The sequence below is a fragment of the Manis javanica genome, chromosome 4, assembly GCF_040802235.1.
Source record: "Manis javanica isolate MJ-LG chromosome 4, MJ_LKY, whole genome shotgun sequence".
Lineage (NCBI taxonomy): Eukaryota > Metazoa > Chordata > Mammalia > Pholidota > Manidae > Manis > Manis javanica.
In genome coordinates, this window is record NC_133159.1 from 59,064,412 (window position 1) to 59,091,466 (window position 27,055).

The following is a 27,055-nucleotide window of genomic DNA, read 5'->3' on the forward strand; positions in this document are numbered from 1 at the left end:
GCTTTTCAATATTTTTCAATAATTCTGAAAAAATTCTGATCTATTTTAAAATATTGCCTATTGCCTACTTCCCCATTCTTTGTAACATGCTCTTATGGAATTATATTTAGTATTTTTAGACATTTATCAGTCTATTCTTCATGTCTCTTTCTTAAATTCAATCTCCTGGTATCTCTGAATGACATTATATAATTTCTCCACTTGTTTCTTCCAATTTACTAATTCTCTGTTTAGCTGTATCTATCTAACACATTCTTCTGTTAATGGTGCTTTTAGTTACAATTAATCTGATTCTCATATCTGGAAGTTCTATGAGATTTTTAATTCCTTATTTATATTAAAGCTTCAATCTTACTTATTTCAACATATTTCTGAAACTCAGTAATTACAGCTTTTGTTAGTTTTCTTTCTTTATGTTTCTTATCTGCTAGTGGTTCTTATTTCAATGAAGTTTAGGGCTCAGAATTTATTTTTGTTTTCATTCAATTATAATGATGCTTTTTAAAACATCCTTTTGAAGTTTATCCATCAGTCTAATTGTTTCAGTTCAGGAAGTTGCTCCTGGCTATCTAACCCACTATATGTTTAACAGGGAAAATGTCCTTCAGGTTTTTTAAAGTTATGTTGAATACTGACTTGATTTGCTTGCATTCTTTCTTTTTTCCCTAATACAAAGCTATTTAAATTAATAGTCACTCTGAATATAATTTTTCTTAAATATTATCTGTTTTGTTATGCAGTGTACTTGCTCTTACTACTTTTTATATAGGCAAAGAAGATATTTAAGATTTTTTTCCCAGATGTTTGGGAACTTATCATTGTGGTCTGGGAATTTAAATATTTGTTATTAAAGTTGAATCAGAAAATAAACATACAATTTCTGCTTTGGGGGATTTATTGTTTTTTTTGTGGCCTAATAGATATTTACTATGCTCCCTCAAAATTAATATTTTTAAGTTGCTTTTACTTTTCTTTTCATTTTCTTTGACTGCTTTAACAAGTATTTATCCATTTTTAAGCTAAAATGTTTGTTATTTTGCTTTAGATTTGCTTTATGCATGCAAATATATCCTTGTTTATTTGAGTAGCATGTAATAAATACTAGTGTTTTAAAATACAAGCACAATATTATTTTCCCTTTAATAGGACAATTGACCATTACTAGTTATAACTGATATTTTCATTTGCATTTACCTTTTTTTGTGTGTGAATTCCAATTTTTATGCTTCGTGGATATCCTTTCCCATTTTACTGTATGTGGAAGAGACTTGCATTCACGTTTTCTCCATGTATTTTTATTGGAGCTTAGTTTAGTATTTACCAGTATTAGTAATGTTTGATGAATTATCAAAATTCAATAATTAAATTTTCTCTGACACATGAAAGATAACATTTAACATGCTTTCTTTGCTTCTCTATGTGTGTCTTGCGTCCACAACCTTCTGCTTTCTATCCTCCCATTTACTTCAATGTGTCTCCTCAATTCCTGTTTAATGAGCATAATCTGAGCTTTCATACCCAGGCCTTTTTTTATTCCATTTCTATATTTAAGTCATATAGATTTGATTGTGAAACTCTTTTGAAGGAATTTATGAAATCTTTTCATAACAATTGTTTGGACTACATCAGATTTAGCTAGTTTCAAAGTATTGCTAGTACTCTGATTCTATGGTTTTCTATTATTAAGCTACTAATACTAATCTATCAATTATAAATTGGGCAGGCCTTTGGAGGTTATATTTGCTGGGACCTTGAATAGTAATAATACCATCCTGTTGTTTTCACACATTAATAATTGGTTCCTACATTACAATATATATTTCCCCAAATTCTACAATCATGGTTCTATTACCAATTGTTATTCACTACTATAGAGGAGAAATCTGGAGATAAGAGTGAATTTTTTTCTTAACTTCTTCTAGGGAACAATTTTTTTTAGAAAACTGTATCATTTTATATTTCTGTCACACATCTGATTGAAAAAAATTTATAGGATAAGTGTAGGTTTGTGGACTATATTACTCAGATACTCTGGGCTTTTTTCAGTTTTTACAAGTTTTCTTCAATTCTTTCTTTGAATGTTGCTTCTGTGTTCTTGTTTCTTCTTAGGAACATTTGTAATTAAGTTAAATATGAGTTCAGAGTCCTCCAAATCATCCATTTTTAATTTTGAAGTTTTCATTTCTTTGTTATTTGTATCTATATTCTAGAAGTATTCTTTCTTGTTTTAGCACCTACACCTACAGTCATCTCTAAACAATGTATAGTTTTGTTTACCTTATTTTTGAAATTGATATAAAAAATCTTATGTTATATATTTTTGTGTTTTTTCTTTACCTTAATATTATGTTTTTGAGATTCCTCAAGATTGCTTCATGTAGATATTTTATATCAATTTTAATTTCTGTACAGAAGATTATTATATACCCAATTTAGTGTTGGTGAACATATGGATTGTTTTTAGTTTTGTTGCTACTAGAAAAAGATGCATCTGCAAATATTCTTATGCATATCCTTTGGTTAATATGTATACATATGCAGGGAACATACCTTAGAAAGAAACTGCCAGATTTTGGAGTATGCACATGTTCAATTTTTACTAGGTGATGAAAAATTGATTTCCTAAGTTGTTGTTTAACTTTACATTTTCCTGAACAATATGTGGGAGTTCTTTTTGCACTGTATTCTCACAAAAAACATATTTTAAGATTTATATTATCACTAATCTATTCATATGAAATGATAAGTAATTATGTTTTTAATTTGTTTCCATCATAATATAAATGATATTGGATAATGATGTATGTTTATGATCCACTAAACTTTCCTCTGCTGTGAAATGCCTATTATGTCTCTTTTCATATATTATGGGATTTCTTCATTGTTTTAAAAATTGATTTTCTTCATATTTTCAATATATTTAATCCTTGTTTGCTTTATGTATTCCAATACCTTTCTAAGTTTGTGGCTTTTCTTTTTGCTCTCTTTTATAAAATTTTAATGTGATATATGTTATTGTCTTTATAGGTTTTATTTTCCTGTTTAGTTTAAGGAAACTTTTGCTACCAAGGGTCAGAAAATGAGTTTCCTATATTGTCTTTTAGAGACCTTTTAATGATTTGCCTTTCATAATTACATCCTCAATTTATCTGGGATTGATTTTATGTTGTGAGGTAGACTTTCATTTCCTCTTGTTTTTTTTATTTATTAAAACTAATTGCTTCCTAACCATCTGTTTAAAAGTTTATTTTTCCCTACTGTTCCGTATTTCTTCTTTTTACTATATCAGAATTCTATGTATGCATGGGTCTGTTACAGGGCTCTCTGTTCTGCTTAGACTTTTCTGTTGTTGCATGGATAAAATAATTTCTAGTTACCATATTGTTATAATACATTTTGATATCTGGTAGTGTTGAATGCCAACTTGATTTTTTTCTTTAGAGCTTTCTTACATTATCAACATAAATTTATAATTAGCTTGTGAACTTTCATGAAAAAATAAGTTTGATTTTTATTCAAATTCTAATGAGTCTTTATTTTGTTTTGAGAGAATGACATTTCTAAAACATCTCTGAGTGTGTATTATACCTCTTCATGTAATTAAGCCTTTTTTAATATAATTAAATAATTTATATGTGTGTTTTGTTAGATTTATCATCAAAACATTCATTTTTTTACATTTTAAGTATTTTCTCAATAGGCTTGCTCTTTTGCTGGTTTATAGCAATACCATTTAATTTGGTATATTGATTTTTATATTTATTAATCATAATAAACTCATTTATTCTATCATTTTTTTCTGTACCTCATTTTGAGTTTTATACATAGGTGATTACATTATTTTGGAATAATTACAGTTTTAATTATTGTTTTCAAATATTTTTACCTCTAAATTTTTTTCAAGTTTTATTGTCCTAGCCTGTCTAAGAAAAGTAATGAAAGTTGTCATCCTTCTCTGAGCTGATTTTAAAGGAAATGTATCTATGTATCATTACTTGAGTGGCTTTCTATAGCTTATCTTCATCAGCTAAATATTTCTAGTTTGCTAAGATATTTCTTTAAAAATTGATCAATTCTAATATCACCATATTCTTTCAGAATATTTTAATTTATTTTTTATTTTTTTAAAGCTTTTAACTTCTTGTTACTATTCTATTTGGGGTATTTTCAATATTCATATTATTTGTATCTTATTTCGTAGTTTGTTTTTCTGCTTGTGACTTATATTCTCTTTTGTACACTGGATTCTTGATTGAGAATTCATGTTCCTTGACCACCACTTATGGACAATTTTTTAGACCAGTTTTTAAAATGTTTTCAATAGAGTATATTTCTTTTTCCTCTGTCAGGCCTCTAAGGGTCTGTCACCCTAAAACCACTTTAAGCTAAATTTTCTTGTGGGCATTTCTTAGACTCTACATGGAGTATGAATACAATCCCAAATCTACATGAGTGAATCTTACGATTGGTAATTCTCAGAGAATAATTTTCTTTCCTACAATTCCCCACCCTTGCTCCATCACTCTGTATCAATCTGGGCATAGACATAGCAAGGATTTTTGTTTGTGACCTGTTTGACCCCTGAGTATGTCACCTTTTCATTGTCCCACCTTTGTGAAAGGCAGTTGTCACACACATGCTTTCTTATGCCAAAAGGGGCCCAGGTTTTGAGTCTCAGCTCCCATGGTTGATAGGTTAAAACCACAACCACACCTTCAGAGAACAGCAGGTCAGGGCTCCTTGCCCCATAGAAGAGCATTCATTGTTACTTAGAGACCTTCAATTTGTGTTTCTTATATTGCTGCAAGCTTAACCATGCCATGACATGTTTTTATATCCTATCTAGCTTCTAGAAATTGTAAGTCCTTATTTGGAGGGGTTTTTCTACATTTCTAGGTGGCTGATGGTAGGAAATAACAGATTATCAGCTCTCTTCTCATCACAGTTGGTTATTTAATAAGGCACCTTATTGCTTTTTCCATCTCAGCCTTTTCTATGTGGTTTTGTGATACCATTTTTGCAGAGGGAAAGACTTCTTTTTCATATTAAGTATGTTAAAAATGTTTTCTAACACTTTATCCAGTTTGCTATAGTCAACCATTTAAATAATGTATTCATCTTCAAATTTTTTAAATGTGCTTTTTTTTCTTGTTCTAGTACATATTTGCATATTTAGTTCTCCTACTCTCCATCTCTTACTGTGTGAGTTCTGATTTGAACTGATGCTTTCTAGCACACAGGTATATATATATATATATACATATAATATTTTGGTATCATTGATATATACTCTTACAAGGTTTCACATGAAAAGCATTGTGGTTACTACATTCAACCATATTATCAAATTCCCTCTATATCCCACTGAAGTCATTGTCCATCAATGTAGTAAGATGCCACAGAGTCACTACTTGTCTTCTCTGTGCTATACTGTGTTCCCCTTGTGGAGTGTAACAGCTAAGCAAAATGGAAGGAACAAAAGAGCAGCTCACACAGGTATATATTTTATACTGTCTTCCTGACTTCAGCTTGGATGCATTTCTTAGGCCAAAGTGCAGAGCATATGTATGTCACAACAGCTATCTTCTTCCTTCCTGTGTCTAGCAGGATGAATCATATACAATCAGCAAGATGGACTTGAGTTCCTTTTCCACCCCTCTTCCTTGATACAATAACACTGGAACAATTGGAAAGCTATCCCCAACATACTCCGGTTCTAGTACTCTTCTCAATATATTAAGTTTTAAAAGGTAAAAATATATCTCTTGAAATTCAACAGACCAGTGGATAAAGGAAGAAAGAGTGAATGCAAGGCAACAGTTCTCTGCCTTCGAAAGCTGCAGCCATATACAGAGGGGAGACTGCCCAGTTTTGTTTTTGACACAGTCTGGGAGAGTTAGCACAAAGAAGCAGAAGCTCAGGGAAAGAAATAAAGTTCTCTGTTTTCTTTTGGGAAGGTAGGGATATTTCTTCTATCAGGTTGAGTTAGGAATATCATTGATTTTATATTCTGACTCTCTGAACCTTTTACTTTGTTGAAATTCCTTCTGAATACTGGCATTGGGTAGGCTTTACATTTGGAAGGTTTTGCAGCCATTGGTCCTTTTCCTATGTCTTCAAGTTGTATTTTGTCAGCTAAGTTCATGTCAGAGTTAGATTGCCAGATGCTATTTTGAATCCAATTGTATTTTCGAGCAAAACCATATGAAGACTCAAAGGTATGATATCCATGATATCCATTTTTTTTTCACCATAAAAAAAGCGGCAAATGTAAATTCAGTTGGCTATGCTTCACCTTGGAGAACAGGGAGATCCATCATCTCCTTACTCTTCCCAGGAAACTTTTAATCATTGCTTCTGAGATTATTAAAGAAAGATATGAAGCAAAACTTTTTACCCTATACTGAGGGTTTGAGTTTATAGGCTTGATTGCATTTAGTAAGGAGGGGGCTAAGCTGTGTTAACAAATACACCCAAACATGCAATGAGTCAACAAAAAGAATGTTAATTCTCACCCCGCTAAAAGTCCATTCTCTTCCATATATAGCTTTCAAAGGTTTACTTGAAAAAGAAAAGGAGGGGAGGTTACTATCCCAATTATCCAGAAAGGAAAACAAGCATGGAAGTGTGCATTGGAAGTTTTTATAAGCCAGGTCTGGAAGTGGCCCATGTCATTTCTGCTCATATTTTGTTCACTGGAACTGAGTCCCAGTACCAAAGGTAACCCCTAAACAGATTAGCTGTTGTAGTTCAAGAGTGGGTGCAGAAAGAAGATAAAAATAAATTTTGATATACAACTTGGAATTTCTACCACATTGGATAATCTAGAAAATTCTATCAAGACACTGGACTTTTAGAGTTATGCAACTTAACTCCTAAGCAAATCATCAGATTCATTTACTTTCTATTCGGCTTTGCAGAACAGCTCATGAAAAGCTTTAGCAAAGATCCATCTGCACGTGAATTATACTGAGCTTCAAAGTCCTTTTGACATCCCCAGAGAAAAATAGAGGCTTTGTAAAACCATTATGCTCACAAATATGAACCAGCATTAACAAATGCAGCTTTTGTAAACTTCAGCTAATTACCGATATACCTCCTCCATTCTTCACATGTATGTTCACTAGTGTTTGTACTTAATGTGGAAATGATCTGAATATCTGTTCTAGACTACAGAATGGTGATTTGTTTAAATTGAGCAAAAGTATGGTTTATTTTATCCAAATTCCTAATTATAATTCTCAAACAACTGAGGAGTAGACCTAAGTTATAAATTGCCACCAAACTACTTTTAAGTTTTTGATAAACAGGATTATGGCCTCAAAGCAGTAAGAGCAGAGTAGTGAATCTTAAACATGGAACACACACAGACTGTTCTAAACAAAACTTTATCATTTTTCATTTTACCAGAAGTTTTATGTCTCTAGCACAGTGAGCATTTTTTGCTTGTTTTATTTTTATTTGTGTTTTTTTGCATTGCTGTTAACTTTGCTTGTAGCAGGAAGCCGGCAGGCTGTATGACATGGAGACTTCACCACATTTACTATTAAACAAAAGCTCTTATTTCAGACAATACGTGAACAAACCTGTTTTGAATGCAGCATCATTCCCAAGGATTATTTATTGTGATTGTTTTATCTGTTCTCTGAGAATCCTAATTTTCCTGGTTCTTCACTTTATTTCAGTGTCAGCCATTCTGACAGCTAGCACCTGTGCATATTCTGGTTATTCAAATCTTTCCCTCATTACACACAGCGATCCTGTCTCCTTACTCTTCAGACTACTATTTTTCTGACAGTCTTCGGAGTTTACACAGTTTACTGAAAATAATTAAGTTCCATTTCTGATTCACACGGAGGCAGGCTGATATAATGACATATCCTCAGACCTAGGATCAAGATTTCAGGATTCCATTCCAAGTAAAACTGAGCACTCTATGACCCAATTTCCAAAGATATCTGAATCCAAGTGCATACATCCATAATATGAAGGAATTGGGTGATTTTACAATCACTATCAACTGTAGAATTCCATGTGTGCTTATTTTATATTTATTTATTTATTCACCAACAGACATTATTACCAGGCACTGTGCTCCTTTTGGGAAGTAATAATAATATGCACTAAGGCTTTTCATGTATTAACTTAGTTAATCCTCATACTTCCTGCTTAATAGTTGAAGATACTGATGCACACCAAGTTTAGTAATTTGATGCCACTCACATAGCAGTAAGTGGCAGAGTTAGGATTCAAAGCCAGGGTGCCCAGTTCCAGAGCCCCTCCTTGTAACCCCTGTGCTGTACTGCCTGAAGCACAGAGTACGAGGAGTCTCCCTCTTCAAAGAGCTCCAGGACATAGAGGAAGGCAGACAACGTAAACAAATTGGGCAAAGAGAGGAACGCTCCATATTAATACTTAGTAGTGTGTAAAGTCACTTGCCTTGTGCAAGTCACTTTGTTGTTTTACAGGTACTTTAACACTTTATCATCAGAGCAAATCTTCAAAATAGGTGTAATTATCTCCAGTTTTTTATGTAAGGAAGCTGAGCCCTTGAGAGGTTAACTAATTTTCCCAGTACTCTATAATTAATAAATGACTGAACTGGGATTATAAATCATGAACGTCTAATTCCAAACCATATTTTTGTTACTTGTCATCACACTCCATTGCATAAACAGCATTCTTTGAAATTCTCTGAAATGTATTCCTCCATTGTTGTACTTATTCTGTCCATGAAATTAAAACTTTAAAGTAAAAAAAAAGAAAAACTGCCTAAATTTTCCAACAGTGCATGAGAGAACAAAATGATCATCCTTCATAACTTCTCAAATAATTCACAGAGCAAAACAATGATTATCGAGAACCATTTGACGCTGAAGCCAACAGTTGCTTTAAACCTTTGTTTCCTGTCTGTTGGGAGTTGAATCTGAGCAGTCCTCAAAAAATTTGAGACTTGGATCAGAGGAACACATCAGAATCTCAGAATTTGGGGATACCCTGGAGATGATTCCCTCCTTTTACAAATAGGGGAATTCATAAATGTCTAGAAGTTCAAGTTCTTTGTGAAAAGTTGTACAGTTAGTTAAGCAATTAAGTTAAACATTGAAATCAGATCTTGTGCCTTTCTGTCTTACACTCATTATCTTATTATCTCCAAACATAAATGTTTATTATAATGATCAAATAAATTTCAAAGAAGTTTGACTAATTTGTTTACAGGTAAATATAACATAGACTGACAAATTCAGTATAGGGAGTGGGGTTCTTCAGGAATTTGTGTATTTAAAATGTTTCCAAGATGATTGTATAAAATTCATTGCTAGTTCCTATTATATACCTCCCTTTCAAAAAGTGGTTTAGTACTTATATGTGTGTAAAAATCAGAGGAAGAGAGGAGGAAACAAAAAAGAGAAAAGACAATGACAAAGTGGTAACAGCCTGATGGTGAGAAAGAGGGAATGAACACTTAGATGAAAGGGGTAGGGGGCAGGAGAAGTCAGCGCGAATGTACAAAGGTTTTCCCATAGTTGGTCTTCTGGTTCCAAATTTATCTACTGCACCTCTTCTACACACTGCCTTTATTTTATACTATTCCTATCATACTTTCCTCCAATCATACCCCTTTCACTCCCTTCACATATGTATGTACAAGTACACAAAACACAAATATGTGCAATAGCAGATATAAGAATATTTGATAAATCTGTTAAATTGAATCTTAGTGATATGGACAAGATCCAATTCAGTGTTGTTCCCATTCTATGAATGCTTCTCAAGTATTTGCTTAAAAAGAATTCAATTCCATAGATATCTTGCTTGATAAACATTCTCACAGAGGAAATAATGCCGATAAAGTTGGACTTAAATAAATACAGGCTTACAAACTCTATGTACAAGGTTTGAATTTTCAAGATCAGTTTGAAAACTACATCCAGTAGAAGCCACCCTATAGTTTTCAGAGTTTGACTCTTTGGTATCTTACTAGAGCATGAATCTAGATGAGTATACCATCAGATAAGCACACATATAAGTGTGTGACTTATGTATTTGTTCTTTCTTTCCTGACTTCACCACTTTTCTTCAGTTCGGCATAGAATCATTTTCAATCTAGAGCATTTTCAACCTCTTAGAAATCGCTTTCTTACTGTTCGCTGGTGGTCTATTATACCAAGTACTTTGTTATTTTCTGAAGTGATAAATGCCAACCTAGAAAGAACTATAAACAAAACAAAATACACAGACTCCCATGTAACAAAAAGTTCTGCTCTTGTAGTGAAGCAAGGAAATAGTTTCATCTTTCACTTCTAGAAATAAAAGAGGAATAATAAAAATATGCACATGTGGTTAACTGCAGATGCATTTTTATTTTCTATGAACAAAAAGGTAAAAGATAACTTAGAGATTCTTAATGCTAAAACTCCTCTTGAAAACTATGTAAAAGTATGGGCTAGTACATTTAAGTTAAATTGGATAGCAGTCTCATTAAGTAAAAATAGCCTCATTAAGTAAAAATAGCCTTGGCACACTAGTCATTAATTGAAGTGTATTTCTAAGATTTAAAACAAAGGAGCAATTATGCTGCCCTCAATAGAAGAAATCATGTATTCCTTAACTGCATGTTTAATAACAGTTATACTTCAACTGAGGGATTACATAAACCACAGAATTAAATCTGAACTCTTTATAACATGGAATTCTCAAGGTGAAAAGAAAAGGTTTAATTCTTAGATGTTTATATTGTTCTACTGAGAAGAATGTTTTATTTAACAATATGTTTTCTGGGTGATTATCCATATGTTTCTAATATTTAGTGTTCAGTACCTGTAGGAATTTCCCTTCAACTTCATTAGCTTCTCGTATCGCTTTTATGTGGAATTGTTATCATTTTAATCTTTTCCTTTATCCTTGCCATGACAGAACAGAAATCATCCAAGTATATTCCATAGATGTAGGAGATATAAATATTTAAATACATATCTTTAATATTCAGATGTGTTTCTGAACAGTTCTATCATCTCAAAGTTATTCTTTGATTGTGAAGCATAGGATATATGTCTGCCTGTGAAATTCATGTACCCCCATCTCATCTGGCCCTGCCTTCCTCCCTTGTGGTACCCACCCCTCCTTTCTGTTTCCTTTTTGGTCTCCTTCAGCTCACTGCAGTCATCACATCAAGCAGAGCGCTGTCCTCTGACTCCTATGGGGTTAAGCACATGCTGCTGCTTCTGTCTGAAAGAACCCTCTTTGCTTTATTTCCTTAAAAAATAAATCTGTCAAATTCAATTTCATCCTTCAGACTCCATCAGGGTCAAGGCCTCATAAAAGCTTTCCGTGGTACCCCGAGGCTGTGTTTGGTGCCTTTCTGATAGCCTTGAATAGTACTCTGTGATTGGCTTATCCAAACACTTGCCACACTTTAATAACTACGTGTTTCTCTTGTCTCCTTTCCTAGATGCTAAACTCCTTGATGACCAGTATTCCAGGCTTTAAGATCTTGATAGTCTCATGGTAAACAATAAGTAAATAGGTAAATAAATACATATATAAATGTAGATTTACTGATGTACTTCATTATTACTCTAGAGATGGCATATGAACTAGTACTTTATTTAGAAGACAATAATGTGTATTTTTATATTCTTTGTTCCAAATAGGTGTTAATCAGCTTGTAAAGAGATATAAAATAGAGGACTGTACCCTAAATTTTAAGCAGATACAAAAGATGAGGTAGATGGAAAGTAAAAGTAGGGGCATTAAAAATGGAGCCAAAAATAAAAGCTAAGGTGATAATTATGAATTCAAATAACACTTATTTTTCTTCAGGTCCCATGATAACATCCTTATTCCACTCTCACTTCAAATGCCAGAACTTCTCTTTATTTGAGGTGATATCTACTTGTCCATCATCTGAAATTTCTTCTTGACAAATATGACATGTCTGCCTAATTTGTTGGAAGTTTTGGAGAAAACCTTATGAATAGCCTAACACTGGTCATTTCCCTAGAAACCTCCTCTTCCTCCTCCTACCTCTCCTGGGTGGCCCCTCATTTCAGGCTTTCATACAATTGTACTAAGTTATACTAATTGGTACATTCTATTCCACGTGTTTGCATCTAGTTATATTGGAAGATAAAGTGTACATTTGCATAAATAAATATGTATCACATGCAAAACAATGCACAAATATGCGCTAGAGATTTACTGGATAAAAACTTAGTTCACAGTGCACCCAAAAATATCCTTACTGTTTGACCATAGGAAGAATTATGCAATTCTCTTTTACTGGAAACTGTGTATATACTTTTTGATATCAAATAAAGTGATCAATGAGTGAAAACTGAAATAATGTTCAAATCACCCTTCTCAGCCCTCCAACAATAAAATCAGTAGACTCATGCAGATAATGAGAGTTAGTGCTAAAATGATCAGGAATTTTTACTTGCTTACTACCTCTTATTTCAGAGTTCTAGAGGGATGTGCAGTAGCCCTCTGCAACATGAGTCCTGCGCACCAGTATTTATTATAAATGCAGATCTCCAGGCTATATATCCCAAGCATTGTTACTCAGTAGGGCTGATGTGAGGCCCAGAAATTTTCCATGTTTAATGAGCTTTTTGAGTGACTGCTAAACTTTGTCTACAGAACATTATATGAAAAACTCTGCTCCAGAAATTGCCTTTGATCAGTGTTATGCACATTTACTCAATCTTACAGAGGTAGTTCAACTCCAAATATATAGATTAGTCACTGACAAATGTTAGTTGATGGCAGTGTTTTGCCCTGGCAGACACTCAACTGCCCAGAATGTTTTGACAGTTAATTTTTGGCCCATGAAACTGAAAGATTTATATTAATGTGAAAAAAACTGCTTAGTTTTAGCATTTGGGGATATATTTGGAACAATTTCTTCTCATCTATGGTATAATAATATGTATGCATTATTAGCAATGGACATGTATAGAAAGATGTATAAATGGAATGAAAAATAATCAGAAGCTGGAGCTTATAAACATTGGTCAAATACTATTTTCCTTAAAGTGTTTTATTTGAATGAGTTAAACAAAGTGAAAATTTTCAAAAGACTAAGGGGGTATTTTTGAAAAGCACAGACTATTGCCGTCATAGTTATTGAGATCACAAGATTAAAAATAGGATATTAATGAAAAAAAAGTCTGACATCCGTGTTTGGGATTCATTTAGACGAAGGGTGTGACACAATAGCATTGATAGTTCTGCAGGTGTCTTAGTATTTCAACTTCCTAATAATCATGCTCACGAAAAAATTCTTCACTTTCTCAATATTTTCCAAACTAAACAAAATTCAATATCTAAGTAAAGGAGCATGATGGCAACAGCTCTTCTCTTTGTGTACAGCCCAGCATATTTAATTTCCATGATGTTTGACTGAGAGTTTCACACTTAAATTTAGGCAGAATACACTCCAGGTAAAACCCGTGAGAATGAAGAGTATACCGTGTCTACAGTGCTTTGGAGATAAGAAAGTCATAGTTTAGAAAGCCAAGGACTAGGGTGATAGTAGAAACATTCTATCTATACATCAAACTGAATTGTTGTGGAATTACTAAAGACAACTGATGTTACATAAAACTATTCAATCAACATTCTAACATATATACATTTTCACTGTCAAGAGCTACTCTTTATCAATAGACCACCTCTTAGAAAACCAGCAACACAAATTTCAGATGGTATTTTTCAGATGTTTTATCTTTTCTCTGACGTTATGCTGATAAAAGGTGACAGGACTTACAGTTTACGACAAGTTTGACTTTTTTCACATCTGGGAATGACACATCATTTTCTGCACTGCATTCATATTCTCCAGCCTGGTCCCTGGTAATTCCATAAATGTCCAAATATTGTCCATTTTCAAATGGTTTCGCTACAAGAAAAAAAATACAGCATGTTTAATTGCAGCCGCCTGAGGCTTCATTCAAGTAAAACAACAATCTCATGTCTTCCTATTAGAGATAGCTGACAAAACAGTTCCAAATGAAACTGGGGAATTATTAAACCCTTTGTTCTACGTTCAGAGGAAAAGTCAGAGAAAAAAACAGAAACTGAACAAGGGATACTCTTAACAGCTGTTTCCCCAGCACAGGAAATACATGTGTTCTTTTTAATTGATTGTGGTCTCCTAATCTCGTCACACATCAAATAGAGCTCTGCACATTTCTGTAATTGAGTTCAACAACCTCCTAGCATTGTAGATGAAACTCACTAATATGGCTTGGTACATATTGACTTTTATACAGTGTAAGCTGGCAACTTGACACTTAACCTAACTAAATGTTTTCTTTCAAGGAAATCTCACTCATTCTCAAGGTTTCAAGCCAGATGGCTTGATTAGAGTCTAAGAGATATGTCAAGCCATTGCCATATTTCAGTTTCCAAAATTATTAATGTTTCTAAGGGAGGAACACTGGATGCACTAAATATAACTCACCCAGTAAACCTCAGAAAAGAACTGTGATTCTCAAATTAAGAATTAAGTGGTTGTAAAAAAAAAAAACTAATTATCTTTGTTTTTTAAATACTCCAGAAGAAAACATTCTATTTGACTAAAAATAGCAGTAGATTAAACAAGACATAATCACAGATGAAAGAATATCCCCAAATGAATAAGATTTGGAAAAGTTTATGAAATAATGGAAATTTTATTTATTTGAAAGCAAAGAATCATTGGGCAGGATGGACCCCGATTATCAGAGATATGGCAAAGGAAGAATGGGTCTACGTGATTTTCAAGAGGGACCCTTCTCGCTCTTTGCACAGGTCTTTAAAATAATCACATTTTAATGCTTACCAAAGGGAGTTAGAAAACGAAACCATGATCTCTTTTCAAAAGTCAACCTTACTTTTATTTTCATCTTACTCTCTTGCCAAATTTTTGTAATGATGTAGAAGTTAGAAAACTAGTAAGAAGATTCAATTTTACATGAATAAAACAAAATGAAATTTAGTTATGGTGCTTCAAATTTAAAATGTATGGCAATTAAAATATTTTTATTTTGCTGTGGGTTTCCTTGTCTGGGCCTATTATCAGTTGCTGCACTATCTGCCCTCCAGGTAACTATGACTTTGTTAATTGGAAGCTGGTATGTTTAGAATATATATGATTAAGTCGTTTCTCCATTTATCTGGCTGATCACAAATTGTTCATGGGGGGAGTTTTGTCTCTGAGATGATAGTTTGGTGATGTACTGTTTCAGGTACATAGAAGTAAGCTCACAAAAACAGCAGTTATCTTCAAATCCATATTCTTAAAATCTGATTTTATATTCATTTTCTTAACTCAAGTTAATGCCCTTATCTGACTCCAATACACTAATATAATACTGATTTTCTATTATTTCCTTCTTTTCATCTTATTTTTACCCTTACAATGAAGATTATCTAGGCTTAAATGTATCTGTTAAACTACTAAAATAAAGAGAGACAAAAATTCTTATTTACATCCAAGAATTTTTACAGTATAACTTGAATTATAAAGGGGAATATTAAATGGAAATTAAAATACGGGGAAAGTTGATGTATTACTTCAGAATTAAATAACCTAGTTGGATAGTATAACATGAAGTCAGTTGCAAGTGAAAAGGCATCATATCATGGACTTTGTAAAAAACCGGGGCCTAACTTATTTTCAATATCAAAAGGTTACATGAATATTCCTATTTTTGTGTAATGACATAATTTTAAGAAATAGTATCCTTCAAAATGCATGCTTTTGATGACAAGTAAATATTCTAACCTATTTGAATAATCAACTATTATCTAATTCTTTAGTCAATCACTAAAAATAGTGTGTATGAATGCATGCGTTGTTTTTGCTGCTTAAACATTGCAGAAATGGGAAGTACCTCTTTTAAAGGAAGAACATAGTAGATTTGTATGTCTATCAAGAATCGAAAAGTATATAAAAGTAGGAAAACAATAGGCTTCAGAACTTAAAGAAGCAGGCATTCTTTTTCCTTCTCTTCTAAATGGCAGACTGAAAGATTGGCAGCAATACAAGATGCAACATCACCCGTATTAGGACCACTACATCACTCAACTCTAGAGAGCACCAGTTACGTTCCTTAAATTTTATTCCTGGAGTTCACTGTACAATCTGCATAGCCATGTTTAGGGATCCCTCTCCAAACACACCATGGAACAATGTCCTTCTTAATAACTACCAGAATTACCAGTAAATGTTTATGTATTGCATAAATCAATGTCTACAGAGCCTGTGTATGTATTGCCAACACTAGCCACCAATAATATAACACTAATATAAAGACACTAAGGAACAACAAAGCATAAACACATGATCAACATCTTAATTTTCCCCACTGGATTCCAGGTACTTTAAGCCACCCTAACACTTTCATTCATCTTGGACCTGCTCTCCCAAAAGGTGTGCTCTGAGTATTCTCTTGTTTCTACACAAATAGCTGTTTCCATCCTGATTCATCTTGGCTGTGTTCTCAGTCTAATCTTACCATACTTAAATTCCAGATTTGGAATTTAGCGCTGTTTTACCCAGGATATATACTCTGGATCTTATGATTGTCTATCTATCACTATTGTCTGTCTATTATCACTGTTGTTGGTCTGCTTTGACTGCCTCTTTGGATTCTGCTGTCCTGTTTTCCTAAGTGTAATTCTTTACCTTAGTTTTGGATCCTAGGAAATCAATCCTGCCTTTTGACACTTGCGTGGATCTTCCTATATTCCCACTACTCCTCTAGCAAGAGGATTTGGGATTAGTACATTGAAATGCAGAGAAGAACATTTCAGTTCATGCAATATAACTCAATTTTTCCCCCAAAGTGGAGAGGAAAGACCAAGGCTGAAGGGATATAGGGAGGACCATCACTGAAGTCAAAACTTTACAATGTTTAGGAGGGATGTACTGTCCTAGTGAACTCTTTCTAAATATAGATATGTTTTAAAACATTCTGTAATATTTTTTATCTCTTCAGGTATCATTTACAAGTATCTGAGAGATATAAAACCATTGGGATAGGACAGGCCTCTTTTAGCCACAGGCTTTACCAACCTCCATCAGTGCAGTGACAGCTCCTATTGTTTAATCTCTTTGACCTTAGCTCTAACATAATGCCAGAAACATCATATACTAGGTAAATATTTATCGACTAAATAAATGCATACATGATTAGTGAATTACTGAAGTCCTATAAGGATAGAGAACAGAGAATCTAAACTAAAGTAAATAAATACTTGTATTCGAAGATGCTGCCACTTCTCTGTTGGAGTCCTGAGGTATATCTGAACTAAAGTAAATGCTTATATTCAAAGATGCTGCCACTTCTCTTCCAGAGTTGTGAGGAAGGGAAAGAACTTTAAAAAAAATTGCCATCCTTGCTGACATCCTGAAGTGACAGGTGATGGCAGAAGTGAAAATAGATTCTGTAAACTTATCATAGATCCCTTTTAAGATTATAAAGAGTAACAAGAACTTTAAATACAATTTTGAAGAAAAAAGATAACTACTGCCTGTAATCTAAACAATAGGGTGTTTGTGGGGTTTTTTGTGCATAGTTTCTTCCAGGCATAGATAGAGTTTTCTCAAAAAATGGAGATCTAAAGAAATTCCACAGGCTTTCAGTGAGGCCTCTGCTGTCACCACTGTCAAAGAGAAAGCTGAAAAATAGGATGTACCTATGCTTTATAATAGCTCTCTCATATTGATTTCTGATCAGAACCTGGTCAGAAAAAGTTCCGTATTAACCATTAAACAATATTAGATTTGAGTTTATGGTCTGATAAGGCAGGCAAACATACCTTATATCACATATAAAAATTGTTAGCAATAATATTATATTTCTACAAAGTACTCATATGTTTCAGAAAAATATTCAACAAAGCAAATCTCTCTCTCTTAATTTCAGGGACATTATCCTTCACTTGTTTTCCTCTCACCACTCTGGCCTTTTCTTTTCACTTTTTCAAAATCCTTCACAGCCTCACATCCTTCAAATATTGTTTCTATCCTATGACCTCATTTTTTCATCAGTCAGGATGCTCTTTCAGGGAACTTGTTCACTCATCTGAATTTCACTAATATCTATCTATATATTGACAAGTCCCTAATTAATCTAGCCCACATCTGTATCTTGAGTCTTAGACACATATTCAACTGGACATCTCCACTGGGATGTCTCACAGGCATCTCAAAGTCAACACACCATAAACAAATTTAACTTTCCTGCCATACCTGTAACTCCTTGTTCCAAATCTTGAGTTCTCTGATCATCAACAGTGTCTCAAACCAAAAACCTTAGCATTAACTTTAACAATGCCTTTTGTCTTGGTCCATACATCCATCAGTCACCAAATCCTGTGAGTTTTACCTCCCAATTCTGAAACCTCTTCTAGGAGCCCCTGAGTAACAGTTAATAATCTTGGAATGCTCATACTCAGATGATGTGCCAATGATTGCACGTGCTTTGTATTTTCCAAAACACTTTCTCAGAAACAGTCATCCCGCTTTTCAAGGTCACCCTGCAGGAATATAGTTTGTTAGGTTCTCATAGCCATTTATTACTAGATGGTACTCTGCAAATGAGTGTTTAAAATACCCTTTGAATGGTTCATTTACATTTATGATTGTAATTATTTCCTGTCAGCTTATTATTCACTAGCATATTTGGTATCATGCAAGTATTTGTTTTATCAACTGCACCATACTGAGTGGTTAAAGATGTGGATTCCAGAACTAGTCTACCTGGCTTCAAATCTTAGCTCTGCCATTTATTAGTTATGAGATCTTATACAAGGTATTTAACCTTTATTTTACTAATTTGTGATGTATAAGAATAATAATAAAACATACCTCATATTGTTGTTGTGAGGATTAAGTGGGTTAATGCAAGTAACACACTTATAGCGCTGTGTGACACCTCATTGGAATTTTAAGAAAAATTAGCTGTTTTTACAATGCCCAGGTTTAGGCATGCCAGGGAGGTTTGTTTAGATAAATATTATTTCCATGGTAAGAGGTTATATTCAAGTACTGGTACTTCTGTCCTAACATGATGTTCAATTGGAATCAGAAGTGAAAATGAAGAAGCCTCTCAAGAGGCATTAAGAACAATGACCAGTTCAGTTCTCATGTCACTATAGGAGATCATAAACTCTATCATCATGTCATATATATTGTGTGCATATATGTGTATATATGTGTGTGCGTGTATATATATATATATGTGTGTGTGTGTGTACTATATATGTATCAGCTTAGATAAGGTCCTTATGGCCTAATTTTTTCTAACACAGTTGATCTTTGTGCTGCTTGGAGCATTTTATCCATTAATTCACCAGATAACTTTTCTTATCCTTTAGGTCTCTGCTTAACCAACCTCTCCTCAGGAAAACCTTTCCTGATTTCTTCACTGCTCAGTCTAGTAAAGTTATGCACTTCCAAAAAAGCAAAACAAAAAGCTTGCACTCATGTTATATGGCACATACATACTTGCTATTATTTATTTAATTACTAGCAACTTTAAAATATTTATTTTTCCTATATACTCTAAGTTTCGTGATACAAATGACTACATTACATGTTCAGTATGGCTCTATATACATTTGTTGACTATATCATTCAAGAAACATGACATAACAGAAAGCAGAACATGTAACATTTCATTAGAAAACGTAGATTAATTTTCTTCTTTAAAAATTATTAACCATGTCACCATAAATACAGGTATAGTTCAGATATTGCAGGTTTGGTTCCAGACAATTGCAATAAAGCAAATATTACAATAAAGAGAGTCAAATGAAGTTTTTGGCTACCCAGTGTTTATGATGAAAAGTTATGTTTATACTATACTGTAGTCTACTAAGTGTACAGTAGCATTATATCTGAATAAACATTATTAAAAGTACTTACCTTAATAAAGGTTGCTTTATTACTGAAAAAATGTCTACCATCACCTGAGCTTTCATTGAGTCATAATACCCGATCACAGATCATCAAAACAAATATAATAATAATGAAAAAGTTTGAAATATTGTGGAATTACCAAATTGTGACACAGAGACATGAAGTGAACAAATGTTGTTGTAAAGAACAAGAGAAGAAAGTAACAGAGAGGAACTACAAAAACAACCAGAAAATGATTAATAAAATGGCAATAAGTATATACTTATCAATAATTATTTTAATGTAAATGGAATAATTACACCAATCAAAAGACATAGTGTGGCTGAACAGATAGAGAAACAAGACCCATCTGTATGCCTTCAAGAGACTCACTTTAGACATAAAGACATATGTAGGCTGAAAGTGAAGGGATGGAAAAAGATATTTCATGTAAATAATAGGAAGAAAAAAGCAGGCATAGCAATATTTATACCAGACAAAATAGACTTCAAAACAAAGAAACTAACAAGAGACAAACATTACATAATGATAAATGGATCAATCCAACAGGAGGATATAACAGTTATAAGTGTCTATGCACACAACACAGGAGTACCTACATATATAAGGCAAATACTAACAAATTTAAAGGGAGAAATAGCAACACAATATTAGGAGATTTTTTAACACCCCACTTATATCAATGGATAGAACATCCAAACATAAAATAAATAAGGAAACAATGGTATTGAGTGGTGAATTAGATTAGATGGACTTAACAAATATATATAGAACATTCCATCCAAAAGCAGCAGAATACATATTCTTCTCAAGTGCACCTGGAACATTCTCTAGAAGATCATATATTAGGACACAAAAAAGTCTCAAAAACTTCAAGAAGACTAAAATGTATCAAGCATCATTTCATACAATAATGTAGAGCTGTAGATGGTATGAAACTAGAAACTAATTACATGAAGACAACACAAAACAAAGAAACAAACAAGGCATGTAGGCTAAACAACATGCTTCTAATAAACAAAGGATAATAATGAAGATATCATACAATATATGGAAATGAATGGAAACAGAAACACAATGGTTGAAAATAAGTGAGATGCAACAAAAGGAGTTCTAAAAGGGAAGTTACACAGCAACACAAGCCTATCTCAAGAAATAAGGACAATCCAAATAAACAATCTAAACTCACAACTAAAGGAACTGTAGATAAACAAAATCCAAAGTTAATAGGAGGAAGGCCATAATAAAGAGCAAAGTAGAAATAAATGAAATAGAGAAGTAAAGAATAGAAAAATCAATTAAGACAAAAGCTGGTTCTTTGAGAAGATAAACAAAATAGACAAACACCTAGCCAGGCTTATAAAGAGAAAAAGAGGACACTAATGAAAAAAATCAGATATGAAAATAGAGAAGTTACAACTGACACCAATGAAATTCAAATAATTATAAGATAATTCTATGAAAACTTATATGCCAATAAATTGGACAAACTAGAAGAAATGGACAAATATCTAGAAATATACAGTCTTCTAAAACTGACCCAGAAAAAAAAAACAGAAAATCTGAACAGACTGATGACCAGTAATGAAATTGAATTAGTAATAAAAAAACTCCTAACAAAAATTCATTACCAGATGGCTTCACAGGTGAATACTACCAAACATTTAAAGAAGCACTAACACCCATCCTTCTTAAAGTACTCTAAGAAATAGAAGAGGAGGGAATCCTTCAAAACCTATTTTATGAGGCCAGACTCAATCACTCTAATACCAAAACCAAAGACACTACAAAAATAAGAAAAATTATAGACCAATCAATATCCCTACTGAACATAGATAAAAATCGTGAAAAAAAATTAGCAACAAAATTCAAAAATAACATAAAAATATCATCCACTATGACCTTATGAGATTTATTCCAGGAATGAAAGAATGGTTCAATGTCCTCAAATCAGTCAATATGATACAACACATTAACAAAAGGAAGGATAAAAACCATATGATCATCTCAATAGATGCTACAAAAGTATTTGACAAAATTCAATATACATTCATGATAAAAACTCTCAACTAAATGGGTATAGAAGGTATATAACTCAGCATAATAAAGACCACATACAAAAACTCAGAACTGAAAATCATATTCAATGGCAAAAAAGCTGAATGGTTTTTCCTCTAAGATCAGAAACAGGACAAGTTGCTGACATAGTGCTAGAATAGACATGATGATCAGACAAGAAAAAGAAATGAAAAACATCCAAATTGGTAAGGAAGAAGCTAAACTGTCACTGTTTGCAGATGACATGATACTATATAGAGAACACCTTAAAGATGCCATTAAAAACTATTAGAACTAATAACTGGATTCAGCAAAGTTGCAGGATACAAAATCAATATACAGAAATCTGTTATGCAAGGATCAAACTAGCAGAAAGAGAAGTCAAGGAAACAATTCCATGTACAATTGCATTAAAAAGAATAAAATACTTAAGAATAAACCTAACTAAGGAGGTGAAAAACTTGTACTCTGAAGACTATAAGACACTGCTGAAAGAAACTGAAGACACAAATAAATGGAAATCTATCTCATGATCATGGATAGGAAGAATCAATATTGTTAAAATTGCCATCCTGCACAAAGCAGTTTACAAATTCAATGCAATCCCTATAAAAATACCAGTGAGATTTTTCAATAAACTAGAACAAATAATCCTAAAACTTATATGGAACCACAAAAGACCCCGAATAGTCAAAGCAATTCTGAGAAAGAAGAACAAAGCTGGGGGGGATTACATTCCCTAACTTTAAGCTCTACTGCAAAGCCAGAGTAATCAAAACAATTTGGTACTGGCACAAGAACAGACTCACAGATCAATGGAACAGAATAGAGAGCTCAGATATAAACCCAGACATATATGGTCAATGAATATATTGTATGATTAATATATGAATATACAATGGGGAAAAGATAGCCTCTTCAACAACTGGTGCTGGGAAAACTGGACAGCTACATGTACGATAATGAAACTGGATTATTGTCTAACTCTATACACAAAGTAAACTTGAAATCAATCAAAGACCATTTTTTATTCATAAAAATGTATAATAAAAATAAAATTGGAAGTAGGAGGTGTTGTTCATTGCTTATAGTGTTTGTATGTAAAAGCTAGGAATTTTGCTGTCAGATATCACAACATAAATTTGATTTTGTTAGCCAAAGCCTACAGAGCCAGCAAAGCAATTTAATAGTTAAAAGCAGAAGAAACAACACATGTGCTTATTCTTAACAGGCAGGTATCATATTGTCTCAGTACAGCACTACCAGATCCTTTCTAACTGCCATCACACGTTTTGGATTCTGTGGCAAATTTTCTGGCCTTTCTACATTTTGGTAGCTTGAGGCTCATTTTCCCTGGAAAATTAAGTTATTCCATTTGCAATGTCAAGTTTAGTCATTGTTTTTCCTTTCTAAATTTAAGTTGCAAAAATAGAGAAAAGGGAGATAACATATTGTATACAAAACTGGGGAAGAACTGTCCCTCCATGTCCTCCCACCCCCTATTCCTAACACACACCTTTTTCCAAGAGGAATAAATTATGAAAAGAAAGTGCCTACAAAGAAACCGGCTGTTACTGTTTATATGGTTGTATGCAGCTCCGTTCTGTTCTGACCAGGTTGAATCCATTACTAGCAATGTATTATTTACTGTTTCTCTGAATGAAGCCATATGTTATTGGTCTGCACCATGTGAAACCTCTATTACGTTCCATTTGGAAGTATTGTAGCTGATCTGAATTCACTCATCTGCATATGCTGTTGTCTAACAAAACTATCCTCCAAGTGAGAACAGTGGAAGTTGAAGAAGGTTCAGCTGGGTATCAGGAATGATAATTTATACTTCCACAATGCCTATAATGCACTGTATGGCTTTATATGCTTCTCAGTGTATTTGTTACTTATTTTTGCACCTGCAAAATAGCAGTTGTTTTGTTCTTAGTATTACTTTTGTTGAGTAAACTCCAGTCATGGACACGCGTCTTCTCTGGCATGTGAAACAACCCAGTGCCCGTGTAGATCTGTGGTGCTAATCCTAATTATGGGTCACAACCTTCCTGTGTGTTTGCATATTTTTCATAATTTTAAGGTTAAAATATCAGAATTTTTTAAAGCTGCACTTAATATCTAACAATACTTTTTTCTAGAAAGAAATATAATTCTTCAATAAGGACTTTGGACTAATTGTTGAATATTATGGACTTAATTATGTAACCCCAAAGTCATATGTTGAAGTCCTAACTCCCAGTACTTCAAATGTGACCATATTTTCACATAGGGTCTTTAAAGAGGTAATTAAGTTACAGTGAGGTCATGAGGATGGGCCTTAATCCAATATGTCTTATAAAAAGAAAATTCAGACAGATATGCACAGAGGGAAAATGACATAGAGACACAGGGATTAGCTGGCCATCTAGTAGCCAAAAAAGAGGCTTGAGACAGATCCCTCCCTCACGGCCCTTAGAAGGAACCAACTCTGTCAACACCTTGGTCTGGGACTCTTAAACTCCAGAACTGTGAGAATATACATTTCTATTGTTTAAGGTGCTCAGTTTGAGGTACTTTTTTATGGCAGCCCTAGCAAACACATGCCATATGAAGGCAGTAAAGGAAAATCTTGCCTGTTAGGGTACATTGGTTATATTTTAAGTGCTTGAAACTTGACATCTTGCCTTTTATCTTTGGCTGACTTTTTATTCTTTTTCAGTTTTTTTACAAATTCTAAAAACTTGTTTCTATTATCTATCTTCAAACAACATCATAAGATGTACATAAGAACCTGTCATTTTTTTAATGCATTCAGTTTTTATTTAGAAAAAAACACACTTGCAACATGTAAAATTAAATCAAAGCAGTAATACATTCATTATTCTTTTTCTGTCTCCTTTATATTCTCCTTTATCTTTGCTCTTACATCCCATTTTAATCCAGTAAAGTAGGTATCCTTTTCTGCATGCTTGAGTCTGCCAATTCTGTACAAATTCCTTAATCTTTCTTACAGAACTTCAGCCAAATCAAAAGAAAAAAAAGTCTGTAAGATTTTATGTTATCAACTAAAAAGTACTACCTACCTCATATTTGAAGCTGGTTCTGGGAAAATGGATAAACTAAGAATTTGAGTTATAAAGTGTCATGGAAAACAGTTTGAAGAGATTAAATTGTGTCACTCTCTGGGAAAGAAAATCCTTCATATTTTTGCCCCAAACATGTTAAGCCTGCAGTGTCTGCAAAAGTACCAGCTGGGTTAGCCCTTCTTGACTGTGAGCCAACATGATAACATATGAAGGTTAATGAGAAGCTTTTGCTCTTAACTTTCTATTTTATGTATAGCCATTGACTTAGAAAATAAGGGAAATCAGAAGTCCTGACTGATTAATATATATACAATGTTCATTGTATTTGTTAAGTTAAAGAATGAAAGAACCATAGAATGAAGCAAGAATGAATATACAAAGCAATGAATTTCCTGGCCTTGGCAGAGTTTGACCATTATTGCATCTGTCACCTCCCCCCAGTGTATTGTGCCTTCTTCTTGGTGTATCTGGAATTACTATCTAAAAACAGAGGCAAAGCAGTGGTTATCATCATCTTCTGGGGACCTAATGCCAACAGTGATGGAGAAATCTTCCATTATCATTGCATTACATACTTTCCAACATTTCTGGACAGACTAGACAGACCACACTATTTTTGAAATGTCAAGACCAAAGTGAGAAAGACAGAAATTTAGAGTACTTCAGATTAAAAAATTTTTAGTTTCACAAAATATAACTTCATGATTCCATAAAGGAGCATGTGCTCAACATGATGGCTATATTTCATATAGTGTTTATTCACTAAGAAAAAGAAGCTAAATAGAAAAGGTAGTTGTGATAAAGTATAAAATGAAATACAATCATTTTCCTTTTAATTATTAGACATTACTATATGATTGTGAGAGGAAATAAGAAAGAAATGACAATTACATTGAAGAAAAATGAACACAGATATAATAAATATCCAATAGCAATGAAATGTTTGTTCATTTTGTAATGCACCAAGTGTGTCTATTGTGCAATGTTGTGACAGTAGATGGAGGAATATATTGGTTGGCGATAGGAATATATTGATTCAATAAAACTGATACAATCTACTGACCCTATCAATGCTATCTCCATGCAAAAAGGGGAAAATCAAAGTCCTTTATAGTCATAAGTGCTGTGTCAGTATAGCTAAGTCAGAGAGTAGTGTAGAAATTATCCATACACATGCCCAGGTGATGTGATATTAGAGGTATCAAAATCTTTGCCTACTATCAAATATATCCTCTGCTGGGTTTTTTTATGCCTAAAATTCCTGTCGTTATTAATTATTCTTTTTTGTTGACAGTATGTTTTTTTTCCCCTAGAAACTCTTGTTTAAGTGTAAACACTTAACCAAGAAGAAAAACATAAACCCATAGAAACCTATTTCCATTAACAGTCCTGAAGTCAACTTTTCCCTCTACCATTCTGTGAACCCAAGCAAACTACCTGACCTCATTTCAACAGCCATGATATTTGTCTTTGATAACATTTGTCATATCAGTACAACTACTAGGCAGAGGGGCAGGTAGTGGACAAGTGCAATCAGGTTTTTCTATGAAGGCTGCTAGAGGTTTTCATGACTTCCAAACTTCCGTCTACCTAAATGTGACCACCGTTCACAATCTTTGCCTCCTTTGGATTCTTCTTCTGCAGGAAATCAACAGTTAAAAATGTTACCTTTACTTGAAACACTGAGGTCAATATTCATTTCTCCAGAGAACACCAGCTAGCATTGCAATATCCTTTCAAACATAACAAGGGGAAGCAGTCAGATTAGATAAAAGTGTTAATTTATTTATAGCTCTGACAGAGGGAAAATCAGAGATGCAACAAGTTTGCACATTTAAACACAAATCATTGACCCTGCCAGAGATTTAGGAAAGTGGATTTATTTCACAAGCTGTGAAAAGAATTTTACTAAAAAAGTTTTATGTGGTTGGCAACCTTCCCTCCCTGAAAATTTCTGGTATTCATGCCACTTTTCTTTTTTAAAACTTAAAGTTGATTCCCCTGTCCTTTA

General features: G+C 33.2%; 1 protein-coding gene across 4 annotated transcripts in view; it reads right to left on the reverse strand.

The window, feature by feature from the left end:
- Window positions 1-27,055, reverse strand: part of NEGR1 (neuronal growth regulator 1) — a 923,904-nt gene that overhangs the window by 273,119 nt on the left and 623,730 nt on the right. For all 4 annotated transcript variants that reach the window (XM_037024383.2, XM_073234125.1, XM_073234126.1 and 1 more), the window contains exon 4: window positions 13,772-13,903. In XM_037024383.2, coding sequence (XP_036880278.1) covers window positions 13,772-13,903 — 132 coding nt within the window. The remainder of the gene's footprint in view (window positions 1-13,771; window positions 13,904-27,055) is intronic.